Source organism: Amphimedon queenslandica, unplaced genomic scaffold (assembly GCF_000090795.2).
Source record: "Amphimedon queenslandica unplaced genomic scaffold, v1.1 AMPQUscaffold_13377, whole genome shotgun sequence".
NCBI classification, from domain to species: Eukaryota; Metazoa; Porifera; class Demospongiae; order Haplosclerida; family Niphatidae; genus Amphimedon; species Amphimedon queenslandica.
Genome location: NW_003546387.1, coordinates 32768 through 53003, shown reverse-complemented (window position 1 = coordinate 53003; position 20236 = coordinate 32768). Strand labels below are relative to the sequence as shown.

At 32.6% G+C, this 20236-nt stretch overlaps 1 protein-coding gene and 1 long non-coding RNA gene across 2 annotated transcripts in view; one reads left to right on the top strand and one right to left on the bottom strand.

Moving 5' to 3' along the window:
* Positions 1 to 1572, bottom strand: LOC109582549 (uncharacterized). The gene is made up of 5 exons (XR_002185145.1): positions 1480 to 1572; positions 1248 to 1428; positions 482 to 538; positions 382 to 428; positions 1 to 157 (listed from the first exon to the last, which is right to left on the bottom strand). It is a non-coding gene; the product is annotated as an uncharacterized LOC109582549 (long non-coding RNA).
* Positions 1573 to 2984: 1412 nt separating this feature from the next.
* Positions 2985 to 20236, top strand: part of LOC100634318 (uncharacterized) — a 21025-nt gene continuing 3773 nt past the window's right edge. Inside the window, exons 1-31 of the mRNA XM_019997286.1 lie at positions 2985 to 3310; positions 4561 to 4599; positions 4851 to 6302; positions 6360 to 6485; positions 6542 to 6562; positions 6610 to 6801; positions 6896 to 7078; positions 7415 to 7612; positions 10992 to 11030; positions 11598 to 13037; positions 13123 to 13248; positions 13308 to 13328; positions 13375 to 13569; positions 13740 to 13889; positions 14002 to 14220; positions 14403 to 14549; positions 14594 to 14791; positions 14961 to 15113; positions 15284 to 15523; positions 15609 to 16190; positions 16248 to 16592; positions 16644 to 16763; positions 16838 to 17119; positions 17165 to 17348; positions 17449 to 17585; positions 17657 to 17922; positions 17974 to 18138; positions 18215 to 18309; positions 18375 to 18819; positions 18876 to 18927; positions 18970 to 19076. Of these exons, the coding sequence (XP_019852845.1) occupies positions 3250 to 3310; positions 4561 to 4599; positions 4851 to 6302; positions 6360 to 6485; positions 6542 to 6562; positions 6610 to 6801; positions 6896 to 7078; positions 7415 to 7612; positions 10992 to 11030; positions 11598 to 13037; positions 13123 to 13248; positions 13308 to 13328; positions 13375 to 13569; positions 13740 to 13889; positions 14002 to 14220; positions 14403 to 14549; positions 14594 to 14791; positions 14961 to 15113; positions 15284 to 15523; positions 15609 to 16190; positions 16248 to 16592; positions 16644 to 16763; positions 16838 to 17119; positions 17165 to 17348; positions 17449 to 17585; positions 17657 to 17922; positions 17974 to 18138; positions 18215 to 18309; positions 18375 to 18819; positions 18876 to 18927; positions 18970 to 19076 (7980 nt within the window). The 5' untranslated portion in view covers positions 2985 to 3249. The remainder of the gene's footprint in view (positions 3311 to 4560; positions 4600 to 4850; positions 6303 to 6359; positions 6486 to 6541; positions 6563 to 6609; positions 6802 to 6895; positions 7079 to 7414; positions 7613 to 10991; positions 11031 to 11597; positions 13038 to 13122; positions 13249 to 13307; positions 13329 to 13374; positions 13570 to 13739; positions 13890 to 14001; positions 14221 to 14402; positions 14550 to 14593; positions 14792 to 14960; positions 15114 to 15283; positions 15524 to 15608; positions 16191 to 16247; positions 16593 to 16643; positions 16764 to 16837; positions 17120 to 17164; positions 17349 to 17448; positions 17586 to 17656; positions 17923 to 17973; positions 18139 to 18214; positions 18310 to 18374; positions 18820 to 18875; positions 18928 to 18969; positions 19077 to 20236) is intronic.

Genomic DNA, 20236 nt, shown 5'->3' with positions numbered 1-20236 from the left:
TCTTCCCTCATACATTGATCCTCTAGTCTCTACAGCAAATGGTCCTAATGCATTGGATGTCATCATCAGAGACACATAAAGATGTAGGTAAGTCCTTTAGTTCTCACTGGCTGGAAGTTACACAGATAGTCTTTAAAACTTCGATCTGATCATTGACCTGGTTTAAAATAATGTAATATATAAATTCACATATAGAGACACTAACATGTTAATCACCAACTAAAATCGTTTTTTGGGCTAGCTATAAAATGCCATGTAGAAAATTCAATAAGTTATAAGCATTTGTGCAAAATTCAAATTCAGGTGGACTGACACTACTGGTCCTTTTTAATGGCAACAAATTTATAAATACATGTATATCAGTTAATTACGACAACATACCTCATTTTTACCGTGTTGGCCATAAAATGTATTCAACTAGGACATGCCTAATGTATAATAATACATAATAAAATAAATAGACCAATATGATAACATTTACCTTTGAAGAACAATCGATGGAATGAGTTGAATTTGAAGCCAACATCGTTTCTCCTCACTAACCAAATTTGAAACAAATAATGTAATACAAATTCACATAATAAATTGTATCATTTCAATCACATACAAAAACTGTAATATGGGCTATAAACAATGAGCTTAATAACTTAGAAGATAATAATGCCATCACTGTCATGTGTTAGGGCCTTTTCCCACTGGCACTGTTTTTGAAGCACTTTAAATGTACTTGGGTAAAACTGCTAAAATATGCCACTCATACTAGCAGCTAAATTATGAATCATGTTGTGTTCTTGTTGCCATCGATTTACATGATAAAATCACAATACATTTCCCATCAGCTCTGGAGGTAAAAGGCATTAACAATACCGTATAGCTTGGAATTTTCGTGGTCGATATTTTCGTGGTTTGCTCCTAGTGGGGCAATTCGTGGTTTAATTTTCATGGTTGACAGTTTACATAGCCTGTAAAGGGATGGCACTTCAATGATTTCGTGGGTTTAAATTTCGTAGGCAGCCCATAACCACAAAAACCACGCAATTTATATTCCACGCAATTTATATTCCACGAAAATTTCAAGCTATGACAGTAATTTGCAACTGCTCTAGTGTGAACACCATCAATGTGCTTTATTTTTGACAGTATGAAAAGGCATTTATTATCTAAACATACTTGTGCATTAATGTGGCCTAACATACTTGGTAGTGGTTTTACAAAATACTGAAATACATGTATGTCACTAGACATACCTCTTTGTCACAACTGATGCCCAAGAACCATTGGCCCTGGCGTGAGCTGCTCATCTTCACCAGTCCAGTACTTCTGCTTCTTCCCCTTCGAGATATGTCAACTTTCATTACAGTCACTCTGGTAACTGTAGCTGGCCCTATTTAGTCAGTACTCTACTTGCGGTGGTGGACTTGGGTTTAACTAAGCCATGCCAAACTATAATAATAATTCGACAAATAGGATAGCATTTACTTTCGAAGAACGATTGATCATAGATACGGCATGAATTGATGGAGGTAGTTCTCTTTTCTTACTCAACCACCATCTTGTCCTGCCATGTGAGTCGATTGCGCAATAATTCTGGGCATGCGCAGTAGGATAAGTGCTATAATACTGGCTTGTTGATACAACAGTACTGAGTGACCTCAGTTTGAACTTTTAAGTTATTTTTAGCCAGTTATTTTACATGTATAGGCCCACTGGCCCAGAATGTATCTTTCCATAAGTTCTTTGTTAACTTTAAAATGGAATTAAAAGTCAGTCTTCAACAGTTTCCTACTTTCCTCTAGATCTAGACTCTAGTACTAATTGGTATTGAAAGAATGGAGCACATCAGCAGCATGCATCATGTGTAGACTAGTGCACCATTTAATGTCACCATAGTGCTACTGTGCCTAATTTTGCTACTGCTTGTGGTAGTTATAGTTATCATTACGTCAGCAGCAATTTATCCAATTCAACTAATTTGGTTGACAAGGGTATCACAGAGCACCTTCCAGCTCTTTCAAACCAATTTTACTGAAGTTAACTAAAATTTTTTAACTGACAAAAGAGTCTGCGCACAAACATATTATGATTGCCAACACTCTTTCTAATATGCAAGATACAAGTACCTTTACTACAGGAGTGGTATTAACATTGCTATAGATACATGTACAGTAGTCATTCACTGTCACAGTAATCACTGTTAACCTATACTATTTAATTCTATTATTTTTAGTAACAATGACGCACTTTTGTGCTAGTAGACTAGACTACTTGCTAGAGATCATTGACTTAACTCACTCATTGCTCACAATTTTTTGAGAAAAGCCACTAAAGTATGTCATATGCAGAGAGAGGGAGAAAGAGTGGGGGAGAGTTCAATAAAACCTGATTATCATAATATCTTCCTTCTTTTAAGGAAAGGCAATGCATTTATCAATATGAGCACACAAAAATGAATTAAAAGGTAAATATTTAGTGGAAGGGAGCTTCTAACCATCAATTATTATAATATTGATTATTTTAGGCACATAGTGTTACAGCAATTTAAGATCCAAAAGTTGTACAAGGAAAGTAAAGTTATAATATTTTTTATTATTTTGCTTTCAATTCTTTACATTAACTCTGTGATTCCCTAAGTTATTGACTGTAATAATATAGGCTCCTACATGTGGTATATTGTGACTGAGCTTAATTGTAATTAAGGTGCAGAAGTGTTAGTCTATAAACAGTTAAGTCAATGGAAAATTGATCACTGATAACCTGCTAGAAGGTAGAAATTGTATTTGTGGACTTTGATCTTGTGAGAATACTACAAAGGTGTGTAGTGTAATTGGCAATTACAAATGTCAACATGGTTTGATCACTAGACTATGTGGGTGTGGTATATAAACTAACACTACACAGCCAAGAATTATCAGGCCATTACCTAAAGTCAATGATTCAAATCTGATGTCTATTTTCATGCCTGTTGAACCAGCACCGTATAGATCTACTCCTGCGAGTTTGTATCATTGCTGATCATCATGATTGTATCATATTGGAAGCTGATTGCTGTGCAGCCTGCCCAAATCCATAATACAGGAATGTGTCAGGCTGAGTCATGATTGAAATCAGTCATGATTCAGATTAAAATTGTTGGCTGTGATGCTTTGGTATAATAACTAGATACACACAGCTAACAGAAAGAAATAGCTGGCCAACTCAAACTTATTATTTCTGGACAAACCAGCAATAAAGTTTCCTACTAATTAGAAGATGTTCAACTGGTTTGCTTTACATCTATTGTTCTTAATCATAGCAGCCCCTGTTGGATCTGGTAAGAGAAACAGGGTATTACTTATTTATTGTTATTTGGATATTTCTACAGCATGTATAACATGTGTTCAATTAACTTGTGAACTTCTCATTTGATACATACATGTAACAGATAATATTCATTTGTGGCCTCCCAACAAAAAATTGCTGTTTTATGATATCCCTAACTGCGGTAACTATATCCTAACTATATCCCTGGTTATGTTTTTGCCATTACATCTGTTGGGATAAATTGATTAGAAGTATGTGCACATTTGCTAACAAATCCCAGGAATACATGTACAGTGATACACTTAATTTGTTTCCAAAGCAAGTTTGGCATTTTTTAATCTAAGAAGCAAAATAAAATTTTATAGTGGTGCACTTACAGGTGCCAATTTTGAAGCACAATAATAAAGGTGACTGTAGTTTTGTTTACTATTGCTTCTTTCTTTTATATGAAAACTGGCACAATGTTTTGCCAAGACTTTTGCTCTTTTTTGGAGAAAATAATTTATTGCACATATTATTTTTAAAATTTCATTTCATTATGCTGCTAATATGCTATGTGGAAACAATAGTAATAGTGATGATAATAATTATAGTATTTTATTATTTTCCTGTATGCAATAGTTATTTCCCACACAATTATACTTTGATATTACGTATTCAAAACTTAATACTTTACTTTGGCAGAGTTTTATTTTGGTGATTGGCAATTTGGAAGCAGAATCACCAATATTTAAATTTCCAATCATTAGTGTACATGCTCAGTAATGCATGTGTACACAAAAAATAGCCAAATTTTAACTGCCAATTACAATTTTAATGCAAAATTGCCCAGATAAAGTGCCACCTAAGTAAATTGCTATACGATATGTCACTACTATTGCTACAATTAGATTTATCGCTTGCTCTGGAAGCTTGGCTGAAAATGCTAGCATTGACTACTGTTTAATGCAAAATTTTTGAGCGCTGTAAACTTTTTGATTTCATGATTTTATAAAGATTTACGAAAATTACTTCCACAGCAATCAAATTATTGTGGTACAAGATGGGAGCTGGCATAAATTTGCAAAAATTAAAAAAGCAAAATAAATTTTTAGGCATAAGAGCCCTTAATCATAATTACTGAGCACAGCATGATAATTATTTTTTAAAACAGTGTAACAGGTTGGTTTAAAATATATTTTATTTTAGTAATTTGAATTTGCCAATATCAAATGACATTTCGTTATATGCCACCAAATAATCTGCTTTCGTTTTCACTAGATACTGTCAATTCAATTGACACTATTGGAAGATTGAAAGGTAATATGAAGTAGTTATACTATTAAAATAAAATGTGTCTATACCTACCATTTGCATGCATATAGCCCAAAGCACTAAATTTAATTTTCTTTATTGAAAATGAATCAAAGACCATTTGTAATTTATTAAATTTAAGCTATGCAAGCATATACATAATTATATTATTATAAACATGAGCTTCACAATTAATTTAGCATTACTATGTGGAACTCCATGGCCTATAAAATTAAGTCTATTTATCACTTGATTAGGCATTCCTAGTATTCACACAAATGAAGGTAACAAGTTTTGTTTTTCTTTTCTTCAAAACTATGAGGAGAACACCATTAATATACTTGGTATATATATTGGTACACAAGAAAATGAAGAAGTTCAATATAGTATAAAATCAAGAATCAATGGTGTTGCTAGAATTGGCACTGTTAAGCCAGGACAAATAAAAGAAGAATTGTATCAGTATACCTCCTATAGCAACTTTGAAACTGACTTGAGCTTCAATCCACCAAGAGTAAAAGGCATGGTTCCACTTAGATCAATAAGTGATTATACTGGTATTATAGTTGAAACTGTGGATAGTTCACATAAGATTTCAGTGATGGGTTTTAGTGATGGAGCTAAGACCTCAGATGGTTTTACTGCTGTTCCAATGGTCGACATGTCAAATATTATTTCAACAGACTACCAGTATTCAGTATTCACTGCAGGAGGAAAAGACTCTTCTATTGCAGCAATTACTACTTGTGATGATTTTGAGACTGCTGAGAATGTGACCGTTGATGCAACTCTTGTTTCTCAACAAGGAAGCTTTTTACCATTTAATGGATCCACCCTACCTTTTCAGAGTCATTACACTTCTGTTATCACCGGTTCAGATGATCTTCTTTCCAGTATCAATGTCATAGCTACTCAACCAATAGGTTTTATGACTGGTCACGAGTGCAGTAAAATTCCAATTGACCAAGTAGGCTGTGATCATCTCATAGAGCAAGTACCCCCATCTTATACATGGGGTTATAATTTTTTAACTGCTCCATTTCATACAAATAATTTTGGATACATATTGAAGCTTTTGCCTGGAAAAGACTTTGGTACTAACTTCAAAATTTTTTGTACAATAAATGCTACTGTGACTGTTGATACTACTGTTAAAAATTTTGTAAGGACAGATCGTCTTGTTGCAAATAGGGGAATTTTTAGCATTACTACTCAAAGCTATTGTACTATACAGTCGAATAAACCTCTTGCTGTAATGCAGTATGCTACAAGCCATCCAGCTAATGATTCTAACAGTGTGCCCATCACTTCTGTAGATACAATAAAGAATATTGGTGACCCAGCCATGGTATGGGTACCAGCTGTCAGTCAATACCTCAACAAATATTTGATAACCAATGATGTCTCTATTCGCTCACAGTCCTTTACCAGTAATGGCATTTATGTGACAGTTTTACCTCATTGTTTTAATGCTAGTGCTATATTAGATAATGGTATTCCACTGGAAAACAATGCTAGTAACTGGGATACTTTTCACTGTGATGATGTTACTGATATATGTGGTTATGGTGTGTCTCTTGATATTTTACAAGGAACTCATTTGTTAAAGCATATTGATTCAAGCTGTTCATTTGGTGCAATCATGTTTGGTTGGGGATACAAGAAAGGTTATGCTTATCCTGCTGGCTTTGGAATGAGACCTATTGGAGGTACTAATAATTATTATGTTACTGATATTAGTAAGGCATATGTAATATTTACTGTAGTAACATTTTACAGCATTGAGCCACTTATTTCATCAGCTCCAGAGAGTGGTCTAGTATCTGTTACAGTGTATAGGTCTGGTGATTTATCTGAAGCTAGTTCAGTTCAAGTGGGAGCCTTTATGTCATGTGAGCTTACCAACTATTTTTAATCATAATCATAAATTTAATTTTTTTTCCTGCAGCAAAACCTAATGCAGCAACAAGTGAGAGGCTATAATATCACTGATAGTATGTTATTTTCGTTTTATAGTTGGTGAAGATTTGGAGAGTCGAACAGAAACTGTATATTTTGTTGCCAATGAATTTTCAGCTACAGTTAATTTTACTTTCATAAATGACTATCTTCCAGAACAAGATGAAGTTTTTGATGTTAAGTTTGTTAACCATCATAAAATAAATATTGGAACACCTCAAGTACAAGAATTGACAATTCTTGGTGACTGTAAGTTTAACTTTTTTAAGCTTTTGTCTAAAGTGACATTAGACTATAGTGTTTTTGCACTTCAATTTTGCTTCACTTCTTATTTTTCTAATAGCTCCAATTGTAACTGGTGGTGGTAGTAGTCCTGGAACTGGTCCCAATGTTGTGGTACAAGAGGGAGATAGCGAAGTTAAAGTCTGCATAACACTCTCAGGATTAGCTGATTCCTCATATCCAGAACCAGTAGAATTTCTTTTTACCCCAATGGAGAAATCAGAAGCATTGCAGCCTGCACAAGGTATAGATCTAATATTATTTATGTCACCCCAAAAGTTGTCAATTTGGCAATTATCACATGTGTAGTAAAAACAATCTACTGGTGGTTAGCTCAGTTTTTCTAAACAATATACCTCTGGAACTGAGGTAACCCTCTAAGGGTAGTTTTAAGCACTTTTGCCACACTTTTCATGTTTGTACCATTAATTTGGTATTTAAGGCTACAAAAAGTTTGATGGAAAGTTTTTGCCAATTCTGGTTAGATTTTAAAGTAATAATTTAAATAAGTAATTTAAAATATTTACGTAATTGAATTGTCATCCTTAATTTTTTAAATTGAAGCCATTTTCTTATGTAGATGAAGACTATGATAATACAACTATAGCAGTTATAATGCCACCTGGTGATACTGAGGTCTGTGCACATATCAGTACTGTTGAAGATATGATTTACAATGAACCAAATGAGCAGTTTTGCATCAATGTAACATCGAATGTTTCAGTTGGTATATTTTATCCTGCACAGTGTCAAATAACAGTAACCATTATTGACATAGGTAAGAAGGAATTTTGTTTAAAATATATTTGTAATAAATAGCCCATAATTTGAACATTATTGTCTTGCTTAGTAAAATAGTGCATATATGATAAAATTAATTACTAATTTTGTGCTAATACATAAAAGATTAATCCTTTTTTTATTCCAAGCTAGTCGTAATTGCTACTACAAAATTGATTAGATATTTTTTTGTAACCCACATTGCACAGCTCCTACTGAAGATCCACATGTAGGAGGTGAAGCAGTTAGGCATATAGTATAAGCCTTGTCTCTGGTTGATATTACTATGTCTGTGTTATGGTTGCTTTCTCAGCAATGTAAAAAGGCTAATGTGAATGTTTGAAGGGTGTTGTTCCCTTCCTCTACATTCTGACTTAATTGCAGCTCATGATCATTGTACTTTATATTTGTATAATAGTTTAAGGGTTTTCCTGACTAATATAGACCCCTAGGCGCTAAGACTATTTTGAATGAATTATTTACGGTAGCCACCCACGATTAAAATTACTGCCGGACGGCAAGAAGCTCTCCACATCAAAGGCAGATCAAAACTCAAGGTGCTGAATTGAAGCATAGCAAGAAAACTATGTTGCAGCAAGAGTTACCTGGTCTATATGATGTAGTCTAGCCTCCATACTTTCCATAAATGCTGCTTGTAATCCTGTAGTACATTATAGCGCTCACAAAAATGGCCAGGCGGTGTCACTGCCTTTGATTTTCTTTTGATCTTGAGGCCTTCTTGCCGTCAGTAATTTACATTGTGGCTGGATACCGTATAGGAAAATTTTATTTATTATGAATGAATATCATTATTGTAATCATATTCATTGAAAATAATCTTAGCTCCTAGGGGGTCTATATTCTAGGATGTTACACAAAATTCTATACACAATTGCAGCTCAAAATAAGCAACAAAATAATTATATTGACTTCACAGTATAGTGATCAAAAATAAAAATTATCAATTACCTTTATATATAGTACCACATATTTCAACAAAATTCATGATGAGAGAATTCTAATTTTTTTTTAATTTTTTTTAATATACATGTATATGCATGTTCTTATTTTGTATAGAAAAATAGGGTGAATTCCAATTAAGTTTGAATTTTTATGTATTTTTAAAGTTGCTCAAAAATAGGGCCAACAACCAAAGGCCATAGCATTGTGTCTCAGTCTCAGGCCAAATTTCACCAACAATGGCAAAATTTTCATTTTTATAATTTATTCTAATGCATATAGGTACATGTTCTTGTACTGTGCATCAACTTTGAGCTGGTTCCAATCAAATTTAGATTTTTATAAATTTCTAAAGTTGATAAAAAATCAGGTCAATGACCAAAGCCCAAAGCCTTGGGTCTCAGGCCAAATTTCATCAACAATGAAAAGGAGAGAATTTTTATTTTTATAATTTTTTTTCTAATACATGGTCTTTTGTTGAGTATCAATTTTGAGCTAATTTTGATCAAATTTAGATTTTTTTATGAATTTAAAGTTGCTTAAAAATCAGGGTCTTAGGCTGAATTTTTTAAATTGGCTAGAAGAGAAATTTTTATTTGTATATTTTTTCTAATGCACATACATGCCCTTACACTGTGATATAACTTTTACCTGGTTCCAATAAAATTTGGATTTTTCAAGAATTCTTAAAGTTGCTACAAATCAGGCCAATGACCAGAGTCTCAGGTCAAGAATTTTGTCAAAAATGGCTACAAAAAAATCTATTTTTATAATTTTTTTTCTGATGCATACAATTGAAACAGTGCTGATCAAATTTGGATTGTTTCAAAGTTGTTCCTAATTCCTTTTACTGCATTATAGTCATGATTTATTTTACTAGCATGTTTTGTGAAGACATACTTAATTGATGATTATTATGTAAGTTGCTTTGTTGTTCAAACAAAAGGGTAAAACAACACAGAATTTGGTCGGACAATTGTCCAATGTCGAACTGTTATTTCATACTCTCATTTCACAGTACTTAAATTGCATTTCTTAATTTTTGTAATTGACTTGTTACATAGCCACTTAGGCAGGAATTAAGTTGTTTTTTTTTATTTATTGTTACCTTAAATTTACCACGCAGCTAGGTGTAGAGACAGTACAGTACTGTTGTTGTCTTGTATGTGTATGTGTTTGTGGGTCAATTTTTCTTCAGTCCAGCTCAGTATTGCTGCTTTCTAGTCTAGTTTGGTGCTTTAATGTCTTAATGATAACTGATGATTACATAAGTTTTCTCCAAACTCTAGCACTGTTTTGCTTATGCCTGTGGGGGAAAAAGACTGTGTTTGTGGTTTAAAATAAAAATATACAACATTAAAATAAAGCACATACCGGTAGAAGAAAAATACACTTGTTCTGTGTATTTTTTTAATTTTAAATTTCAGCTTCAAATCAAAAGCTTACACAAAGTAAGAATTCAAAATTTGACAAAAAACTCACAAATCCAAGATAGAACCATGCAGATCAAAACATTTTATTTCATTATTTTTACTTGCATGGTACAGACTAGTGACTTATAAGACTTTGCGGCTCTCCAGACTTTGTAGGGCTACAAAAATACAGTAGGACTATAGAGACTCTCTAATCACTTATGAAAAAATTATGCTTCTTCATCACATGTCATACTTCTAGGTTAATTATACACTAAGATGTTCTTATTGCCCAGCTACATATTTATTGTACACATCCTGCCAAGGATGTCAATGGTTTGGCTTAGCTCTCTTAATTGGCTCTTGAGCAATGAAATATCACAGTTTTATGTTTATACCTGTTTCTTAATTGTAATTATAAGCTGCATAGGCATGAGGGGTAATATATAGGAAGACTGGAGGCTTCAATGAAGGGGCTGAGCCCCCTTATGCTACTCATTTTGAAATGCCTGAAAAAATATGGTTTTCATTAACCATTTAGTATAACAATAAATTTATTGACCAAAAAGCGGTAGTATGGTCAAAATCAAGGTTTGATATGTGTGCCATTATCTTCAAACCTCACAACAGAGTCAAACTTCCTATGCCACTGAGCAAAATTTATCATAACAACTTTGTTTCACACTAATTGCATATGCAACCTATTGCATGAAGTATAGAGAATCTCTTTAATAGCTTTATGTATCATGCATCAAACTTAGGCCACAAGATAATTGTAGCAATGTTTCCTATGTTCAGCTATAGCTTTGAAAGTCAAAACTATAAGGTTTTAACTTGTGGGCTGGCACACTGCACTTTAAAACTGGCTATACCACCTTTGAAAGCTAAGCAATGCTCCAATAGTGTTTGGAGATGAAATAAGCACTGTATCCAAGACTATATTTATGAATGACATGCATATGCACAAATGTGCCTGTTGATAATTATTTTGATCTCATATTACAGGTACTAGGGGATCAATTGATATCAGTAGGAGACTAAAAGGTATATAGTTACATTATTAGTACTTAGAATATTATGGAAAATTGAACATAAAGGAAATAATGAGGGCAAATGAAGCACAGTGTGTATTAGACCTACTTATTACTATACATTAGAGGGCTGATCCAGAAGGTGAAAGAGGCAGAAAACCACCCCCTTTTGGGCATAATTAAGACCCTCCTTATTTTATTAAAATCTAAAATAAGATGCACAATAAATGTAATTATTGCAATGAGCACTCATGTTTTAACACCTGTACTGTAGACAAAGATTGCAAATAGCCTGTTAGGATGACCTTTCTTCACTCCCCCTTTTATCAGTATTTTTAGATCAGCCCTTGAAATATCTTCTTAGTAGACTGCATGCATGTGATTAATCTAAATGAAAATCAGAAGTGTAATTGCAATAAGCCTTAATTTTAAGAATAGTATAAGCATATAGAAACTAAGATTTTATAAATGTACATTGTATATACACAGTCATAAGATAATTGGTATTAAACTGTGTAGACATATTTCAAGAAATAATAATCTGAATAAATGAACATTATTGCAGCACTTATTTCATTAGGTATACCAAAAAGTAATACTACTGAAGGAAACAGATTTTGTTTGTCTTTTTTTGAGCCACCAATACCTACCATTTTTTTAATAAAAATTGGTACACTTGAAAGCTTTCCAGTTAAATATCATATAAGTTCAGGAGTCAATGGAATCAATAAAACTAATACTGTTGAACCAGGATCAATCAATACGGAACAGTATCGGTATATACCTGGCAACAATGAAAGTAGATTTGCAGATGATGAACCTCTTATAGCAAACATGACAATAGATTTTTTTAACAGCAGGGATATAAATGACTTCACTGGAATTGAAATTAAAACAGTAAATAGCTCACATAAAATATCAGTTACATGTTTCAGTAAGACTACTATAAGAGATGATATATTATATCCAGCAGCTGTGGATAGTTTTGTGGCAGTTCCAATATTTAATGTGGGATCAATTGCACAACAGTATAACTACTCTATGTTTAATCAATATGGTAATGATGATTTATATTCACAAACAGTAGCAGCAATTGTGGCTTGTGATACAATTGCAGCTGGAGGGATAACACTTGGTTATTCTAACACTTCAATTCCTGGCCATTACTTTGGGACACTTGATCAACGAGGACTTCGTTCATCACAAATTAAGTTTAAAAAGTATTACACTCCTTATATTCCTTCTTCTCCAGCTGGTACTGATGTTTATGCCACTCAACCCATTGGGTTTATGATTGGCCATACATGTCTTTTCTACAAGTCATATTACTGTGATTATCTCATTGAGCAAGTACCTCCATCATATACATGGGGATACAACTTTTTGATAGGGCCATTTAGATCTCTCTCCATGTACAGCACTATTTTGAAGTTTTTGCCTAGTAAAGAAATTGGTACTAATTTTAAAATATTTTGTGCTAATAGTACTTCGGTGACCATAAATGTACTAGTTCAAAACTTCACAAAAGCAGATCATATGGTTTCAAATAGGGGTATTTTTAACATTGGTCTTCAAGACTATTGTACTGTACAGTCAAACAAACCTCTTGCTGTGATGCTGTATCTTGAATTGTTTCAACTGATACGTAAGTCAATTCCTGATATGGTTTGGATACCACCTGTCAGTCAGTACCTGAATAGATATTTAGTAACAATTGATGCCACATCATATTCATTTTACAGAGGTGTATATGTGACAGTTTTACCTCATTGTTTTGATGCTAGTGCTGTATTAGATAATGGTATTCCACTTGAAAGTAATGCTAGTAACTGGCATACTTTTCACTGTGATAACATCACTGATTCATGTGGCTATGGTATTCCTGTTCATATGCGACAACTAGGAACTCATTTGCTAGAGCATACTGATCCAAGCTGTTCATTTGGTGCAATTATGTTTGACTTTAGGTATGGCAAAGGTTATGCTTATCCTGCTGGTTTTGGAATGAGACCCATTGGAGGTAATTTAGAATATTTTTTATGTGACATGCCATTGTATGAGATTCATTACTCATGCATTTATTATTTGGATTGTTTTTCCTATAGTGACATTTTACAGTATTGAGCCTCTTATTTCATCAGCTCCAGAGAGTGGTCTAGTATCAGTTAATGTGTATAGGTCTGGTGATGTATCTGAAGCTAGCTCCGTTCAAGTGGGAACCTTTATGTCATGTGAGCTAACAAGTCAAACATGCTTTTATAAATTTCATGTATTTTTTCTTCCTTTGCAGCAAAATCTAATGCAGCAATGAGTGAGAAGCTATTAATATCACATATATTATAATTTGTTTTTAATAGTTGGAGAAGATTTGGAAAGTCAAACAAAAACTATAAATTTTGCTGCCAATGAGTTTTTGGCAACAGTTAATTTTAGTTTTTTGAGTGACTCTGTTCCAGAATTAGATGAGGTGTTTTTAGTTAGTTTTGTTGAACATCAGAACATCAATATTGGGACACCATCAGAAGTTGAACTGACTATACTTGGTGTGGAGTGTGAGTTTTGATGCTAAATGAATGATGCACATCACAGTTAAAACTATATGATCATATTTTGTATGAAAGGCAAAATACCCTGTGGTATTGCATACATAAGCATCCATATTAAGTTTTTTATTTTTGAAATTCTGTATTTTTATTTTTTGTTGTTTGAATTCAATTTGTAGCTAATATTTTAAAGTTTACTGCTGATAATTATTGTGTGCACGAGGGCAATACTTCAGTTTATGTGTGTGTAGAAAAGAGTAGAGATACTGTCGATAGTGTAAGCCTTAAGATTACAGCAATGGAAGACTCAATACCATCTGCTGCTGAAAGTAATTCATACTTTTGAATTGTGTAGCAATATCATTAATATGTCAACCACAAACATGGCTATATTTAATATCTCTTGGTTGTCAGCTGTAAATATTTACTGCTTTTCCATAGATATATTTGACTTTGTTGCTGAAACAAAAACTATTGACTTTCCTGGGCCAAGTAAACAAGCTTGTGCTCAATTTCAAATAATACAAGATCCCTTTGTTGACTTCAAAGAATCTATTGAAACATTTAATGTCAACTTCACTGCTACAGGGGATTTAGGTAGTGGTCAAATGATGGCTACTGATAAATCTATTGTAACTATATATGAAAGTCTGCCAGAAAGTAAGCACAATAAATTAAATTCTCTCATCAATGAGCTTTGTACTGAGGCCATTCCTATTCCTTCCTATGTGTGTAATGATTGTTAGCATGTAATTTTGCGTTAGTGATATACAGTACCTGTGTATTCAAATTAAATGCATAATTTATGAGCATACATATTACATTTCAATTCCTGTTTTTAGTTTTTGCTGACAGTATTTCAGGAGCTAATAATGTTTTTGTACCAGAAAGTCAAGAAAATGTGACTGTTTGTGTTAACAGAACCTTCAATTTTTCATGTACTAGAAATGTTACATTCAGAGCCATGGATAGTGCATTAAGTATTAATGGTAAGAAATTGAACTATGAGTATCTTCATTCAGCATTTTCATAGCTAAATCTGGTAGTGACTTTGTTGCAGAGACTAAAGAGATGCCATTCACATCAGATGATCTCAGAGTTTGTGCAAAGTTCATAATTATAAATGATGACATTGTTGAAAAGAATGAGTCATTTCTTATTACTGTAATGGCACAAGATCACATACCAACAGTTTTAACAATCAATATCACAATCACTGATGAAGATGATGGTAAGTATCTCATTATAGTAAGACCTATAGGGAGCTTTGTTGACTGTTCCAATATTAGAATTTTAGCAGTGGCAATTAATGTTATGTCAGTGCAATAAAAACTTTATGAAATTGGTGTAATGTTATAGCATTGAAGCATAATATTAAATTCATTAATTTCTTTATGCAGCTGCTGTGATAAGTTTTACGAATGACACATACACTTTTCCTGAGAATATTGACTTGGATGCTCAAGTCTGTGTAGAGACAACAAAAGAGCTCAGTGATGACATTAGAATTAATTTTACAACTAGGTCTAGTGATTTTGATGGTGCTGCCACTGGTAAGTTGAGAAATCATGTTGTTCATGTTGCATACATGCTTTAGCTTATCTCATGATCACTTTGATGCTCCTATAATTCTACTGTTATTTGCAAACGTATAGTAACTTCAAATAAAATATACCTTTGCCAAACTATTAGGTATGAGTTCTTTTGTTTTATACTTTTACAGCTGATTCTGATTATATTTCCAAATCTGAAACCAAGACACTTAGAAGTGGATCAAGGACAGTTTGTATTAACATTGAAATCAAGCCTGATGTTACTAGAGAACCCACAGAATTCTTTTATGTGCAGCTTGAAGTTCTTAATTTAGTTGAACTAATGAACAACAGTTACTATGGTCCGTCAAGACTCAATGTATCAGACAGTGAACCAGCAGTTGTGTACATTACAGATACTTCTGTAACAGGTCATTGTTTATAATTGATACTTATCATGTCACATTTAGACTAGATCTATTTTGTGTAAAGTTAAATTTGTTTTAATCTTTATAGGCTGTGAGTCAGTTTATGCTGACTTAATTTTGCTTATTTCGGAATCATCCAGTATGCAAGAAAATCAGTTCACAATGGTGAAAGACCTTGGTGCTGAGATATTAAATCAACTGCCAATCGGCAAAAATATGACACATGCTGGTATAGTTAGGCTCAGCAATTCAAATCGTACACAAATTATTTCTCCTCTTGGTAATGTCACTGATTTAAAACAGTTAAAACAAATTGTCAGAAATATTAGCATGGATGATAAAGATGATAGAGGTTTGGCAACTCATCTGAATTATTCCATGATTTTAGCTATGACTGAAATAAAAAAGAGAGGGAGACCAAATTCAAGGAAAATCATTGTGATAATAACTGATGGCCTTCATTCACATGAATCATGGCCTTATAACATAGCAAGAAATGCCAGAGCTCTCGGCTATGATATATTTGCTGTTCGTTTGTTCACTGATGCTTCACTTTCTAATTGGGAAGAACTAACTGGCTATAAAGAGAGAGTGCTGTTCTTGAATACATTTAATAGTGGTCACTCAGAAGGAACAAATTTTTTTATAAGTCAAATCTGCAATATTATTAGTAAGTATATGCATTTTTTTACCAATGTATAGTTTTTAAAAATCTGTAACTTTGAAGGTGTTAGTCCCCAGTTATTGAACACTATTGGAGAAGAAAGGAAAATAAATGTTGGGGAAACTGTATCATTCAACTGCACTGCAGATGGAGTACCAGTACCAGATTTAGTGTGGCGAAAAGATGGAAAGTATATAATCCCAGAAGCAAATAGAAGAAACACTTCATCATCAGAACCTACTGATGGCTTTCGTATAAATGATATACCACAAGTAAAGCAGAGGACCAGTGAACTGATCATTACTGATCTAACTGTGTCTGACACTGGCAAATATTCATGTAGAGCTGATAATGGAGTTGAAAGAGGAGTTGTATTGCATATCCCATATCACCTAACTGTTGAAGGATGTGAGTAAAAAACCTATACTGCTTTAAAATTGTTAGTTTTTGTTATAATAGTCAATGAAACTAATTTTTGTCTCGATTTCCCTTGCAAGAATGATGGAACATGCCAGAGTTTGGCAAGTACATATATCTGTAATTGCCCTGAGACTCACACTGGAAGAAACTGCCAAGAAAGTGAGTCAATTGTTTAGTTGGCTTTGAGAGAAGAGACAACTAGTATTAAAAAACATATTTTATATATATTGTAGGAGTGAGATTTACAGTTAGACCAAAAATAATTGAATTCCGTCAACCAGTCAATACTCAAATATATTCTTCAGTAAATTTCACATGTAAAGCTATTGGCTCACCAGCTCCATCCATTCACTGGTATAAGAATAACAAGTTAATAAATAGCACTGATCCTTATTTGCTAATGTTTAATGACCTGAGTCTAATGGACAGAGGAGTATATCACTGTGAAGCTAGGAGTGTCATTAATGGTGCAAATATAAGTGTTAATACTACTAAAGTACTACTCAACATAGAAGGTAACAGCACGTGAATCAGAAATTTAATGCTTTATTCCTTCATAGATGTGCACCAGTATAAGGCAATTATGTCTCTATCTGATGATTTCTATGACAGATTAAATGAGTCTGAATTTATTAATGGAACCATTCAACAGCTTGTTAAAGATATAAATTATAATTTATCTGGCAGAATTATTGGCAATTTTACTTTATTCTTTATAGAGTTGCTTAATAGTGATGAAATTTAGTAAGACTCCTAAATATTAATTCATTTAATTTAATATAAAATTAATTTTTGTCTGACTATTAGTTGATTCAGATCTCTTATTATTTTTCTTTTACTATAGCCCTGATGATGATCCTGAGAATGTATCATTGTTAATTACATTAATTGCTAATAATCAAACAAATTGGCTTAATCAACATATAGCAGATGATTTAGGAAATTTATTAGGGTCAACAATCACTGATGTTGTAAGATTTGGTAAGCATATCTACTACTTTTTATAACTTATTATGCATACGTGATTCTAATGCATGATTCCAATTTTATAGATGGTTGCCCAACAAGCTCTACAACCTTATTATCTGATTCTGGTGATCCAAAACTTACATTAACAATCAAATGGCCTGAAACTAATATTGGAGAAATAGCTGTAGTTAATTGCCCATGTGGTAGTAATGGTACGTCAGCTGGTGGTACCTTGAATGCATCTCGCAATTGTGGAGGTGATTTCACTAATGGAGCTCTGTGGCAAGCACCTTCTGTATTGAAGTGTAAATTAAGGGATTTAGCAAGAATGATTTGTCAACTGAAAGACGTGAGCAAATAATATTTTTCCCTATACATTTTAATTTTTTTCAATATCTAGAGATTGTTTCCTGGTGTCAGTTATGCATCAGTGATTGATATGCTTAAAGAGCTTAAATCTATTACTAGTAACAGTAGTGAGATAGGATATACTGAAGTAGCTGCAGTTGTTAGTGTCTTAGAAGCTGCTGCTGAATTTGCTAATACAATTGCTGAAAATACAATGGTAAAATATTGTTTTTTGATGAGTGTGTTATCAAGGTGGAACACATGTTTTTGAGAAATTATCATTTTTTTCATAGTTAATTACATCATTGTTTGAAGTAATTGATAACATATTAGCTGTTAATCAAGAGATTTTAATAGAGTGTCAGGCACTGTCTAATAGCTCATCAAGGTTAAATATAAAAAAAGTTTAGCGTTGAATTATAAATTTTATCTTATTTGTTCTTTTCTCCGTAGAATTCTTGCTATCATATCTAATATGGCTGCTATTATAAATGTTACTGATGCTTCAACTTCAAGGCATGTTATCAAAAGTCATAGGTACTTTGCTGTTTCCGTTTACAAGAGTAATTTTGAAGGCTTTGGTGGTCAGACATTAAGCATCAATCTCACAGACTTCTCTGAGTCAAATGTTAATTCATATAATATAACACTTGAACCTGAAGGAAACATTGTTTCTTCAACTGGCTCTGTCACATTGCCTAGTAACATTTTAAATTCATCTAATATCAACAGAATCACCAATGCAGTATATTTTACTGATTCACTGTTTCTCAGGCGCAGATCCAATTATTTTGATCATGATGTTAGCAGTATAGTGATATCAGCAAGCATATTAAGAGATTTTAATGCCATTAAAGAACTGGAGTCTCCTGTCAATCTTAGTTTTCAACTTAATCCTGTGAGATATAAAGAATGCAATTTTTACTATTATCTATATTACTATTTACTTAATAGAATATCAATGGCTCATTCCCTCAATGTGTTTTCTGGGATCAATCTTTAAACAGTAAGAGTTTAAAATCTGATAATTTAACTTATTCTTGTATAGGTGGGTATGGTGATTGGTCTAGTGATAACTGTAATACTTCATATGATTCAGTTACGCAAGCAATCAAATGTTTTTGTAATCACTTGACTAGTTTTGCTGTAATACAGGTATATTACAATTATTTACAATGAATTAATAAAATCTATACAAAGTCATAATCCATAATTATTTTAAAATTATTATGACGCAGATGCTATCATCAATTAGACATACCTTAGGGTGGGTATTAATTGCGCTCTTAAATTTTAGCGTTTTTGTACTTGTTTACACAAATACATAATAACTATTATTAGTGGCTGGTTGAATTAGCGTTTTGAAGTACACTCGCTAAAAACGCAAAAATTAAATGTCGCAATTAATACCCACCCTAAGGTAGTACATATAAATGGAATTTTTAGAATTGGTACTTTAGCAGATCTGTAATGACTCACTTATGTTTTGTAGAAAGTTGTTAGCTGATTTCGATCATAATTATATTTTTATGAATTTTTAAGCCTTTGCTCCAAGATTAGACCAAAGTCCCTGTACTGTAGCACATGGTCTCTGGCCAAGTTTTATCACTGTGGCAAGAAATGATTTCTAGATGTTTTATGCATAATTATGCATGCATTTATGTTGTGTAGAAAGTTAGAACTAATTTTAATCAAAATTGGATTTTTTGTGAATTTTTAAATTTTCTCCAAAATTGCACCAAAGTTCCTGTAGTGTAATACATGGTTTCAGCCCAAATATTGTGAAAAATCACTGAAATAATTTCTCAACTTTTATAATTTTTTTTTCTGATGTACCTATGTTTTGTAGAAAGTTTTAACTGAATTTGATAAAAATTAGATTTATTATGAATTTTTAATTTGCTTCAAACTTGGATCAAAATTGAGAAGGAAAAAAATTCTCTTTTTTATAATTTTCTGTGATACGTACATGTACTAATGCTGTGTAGAAAATTGGAACTAATTCCAATCAAAATTTGATTATATATGAATTTTTAAATGTGCTCAAAAAATTGGACCAAAGCTTTGTACATGATCTCAGCCCAAATTTTATCAAAAATAATTATTGATGAGGAGAGAATTCTCAATTTTTTTCTGATGCATATATGCATGCATTTATGTTGTATAGAATCTAGATAGTTTTAACTAATTCCAGTTAAAATTTTATTTTTATAATTTTTGAGGTTGCTAAAACTTTTTTTAAATAAAATAAAAAATAAAAAAAAGTTTGAGCAACCTCAAAAAAATTTTTTTAAAGTTTGAGCAACCTCAAAAAT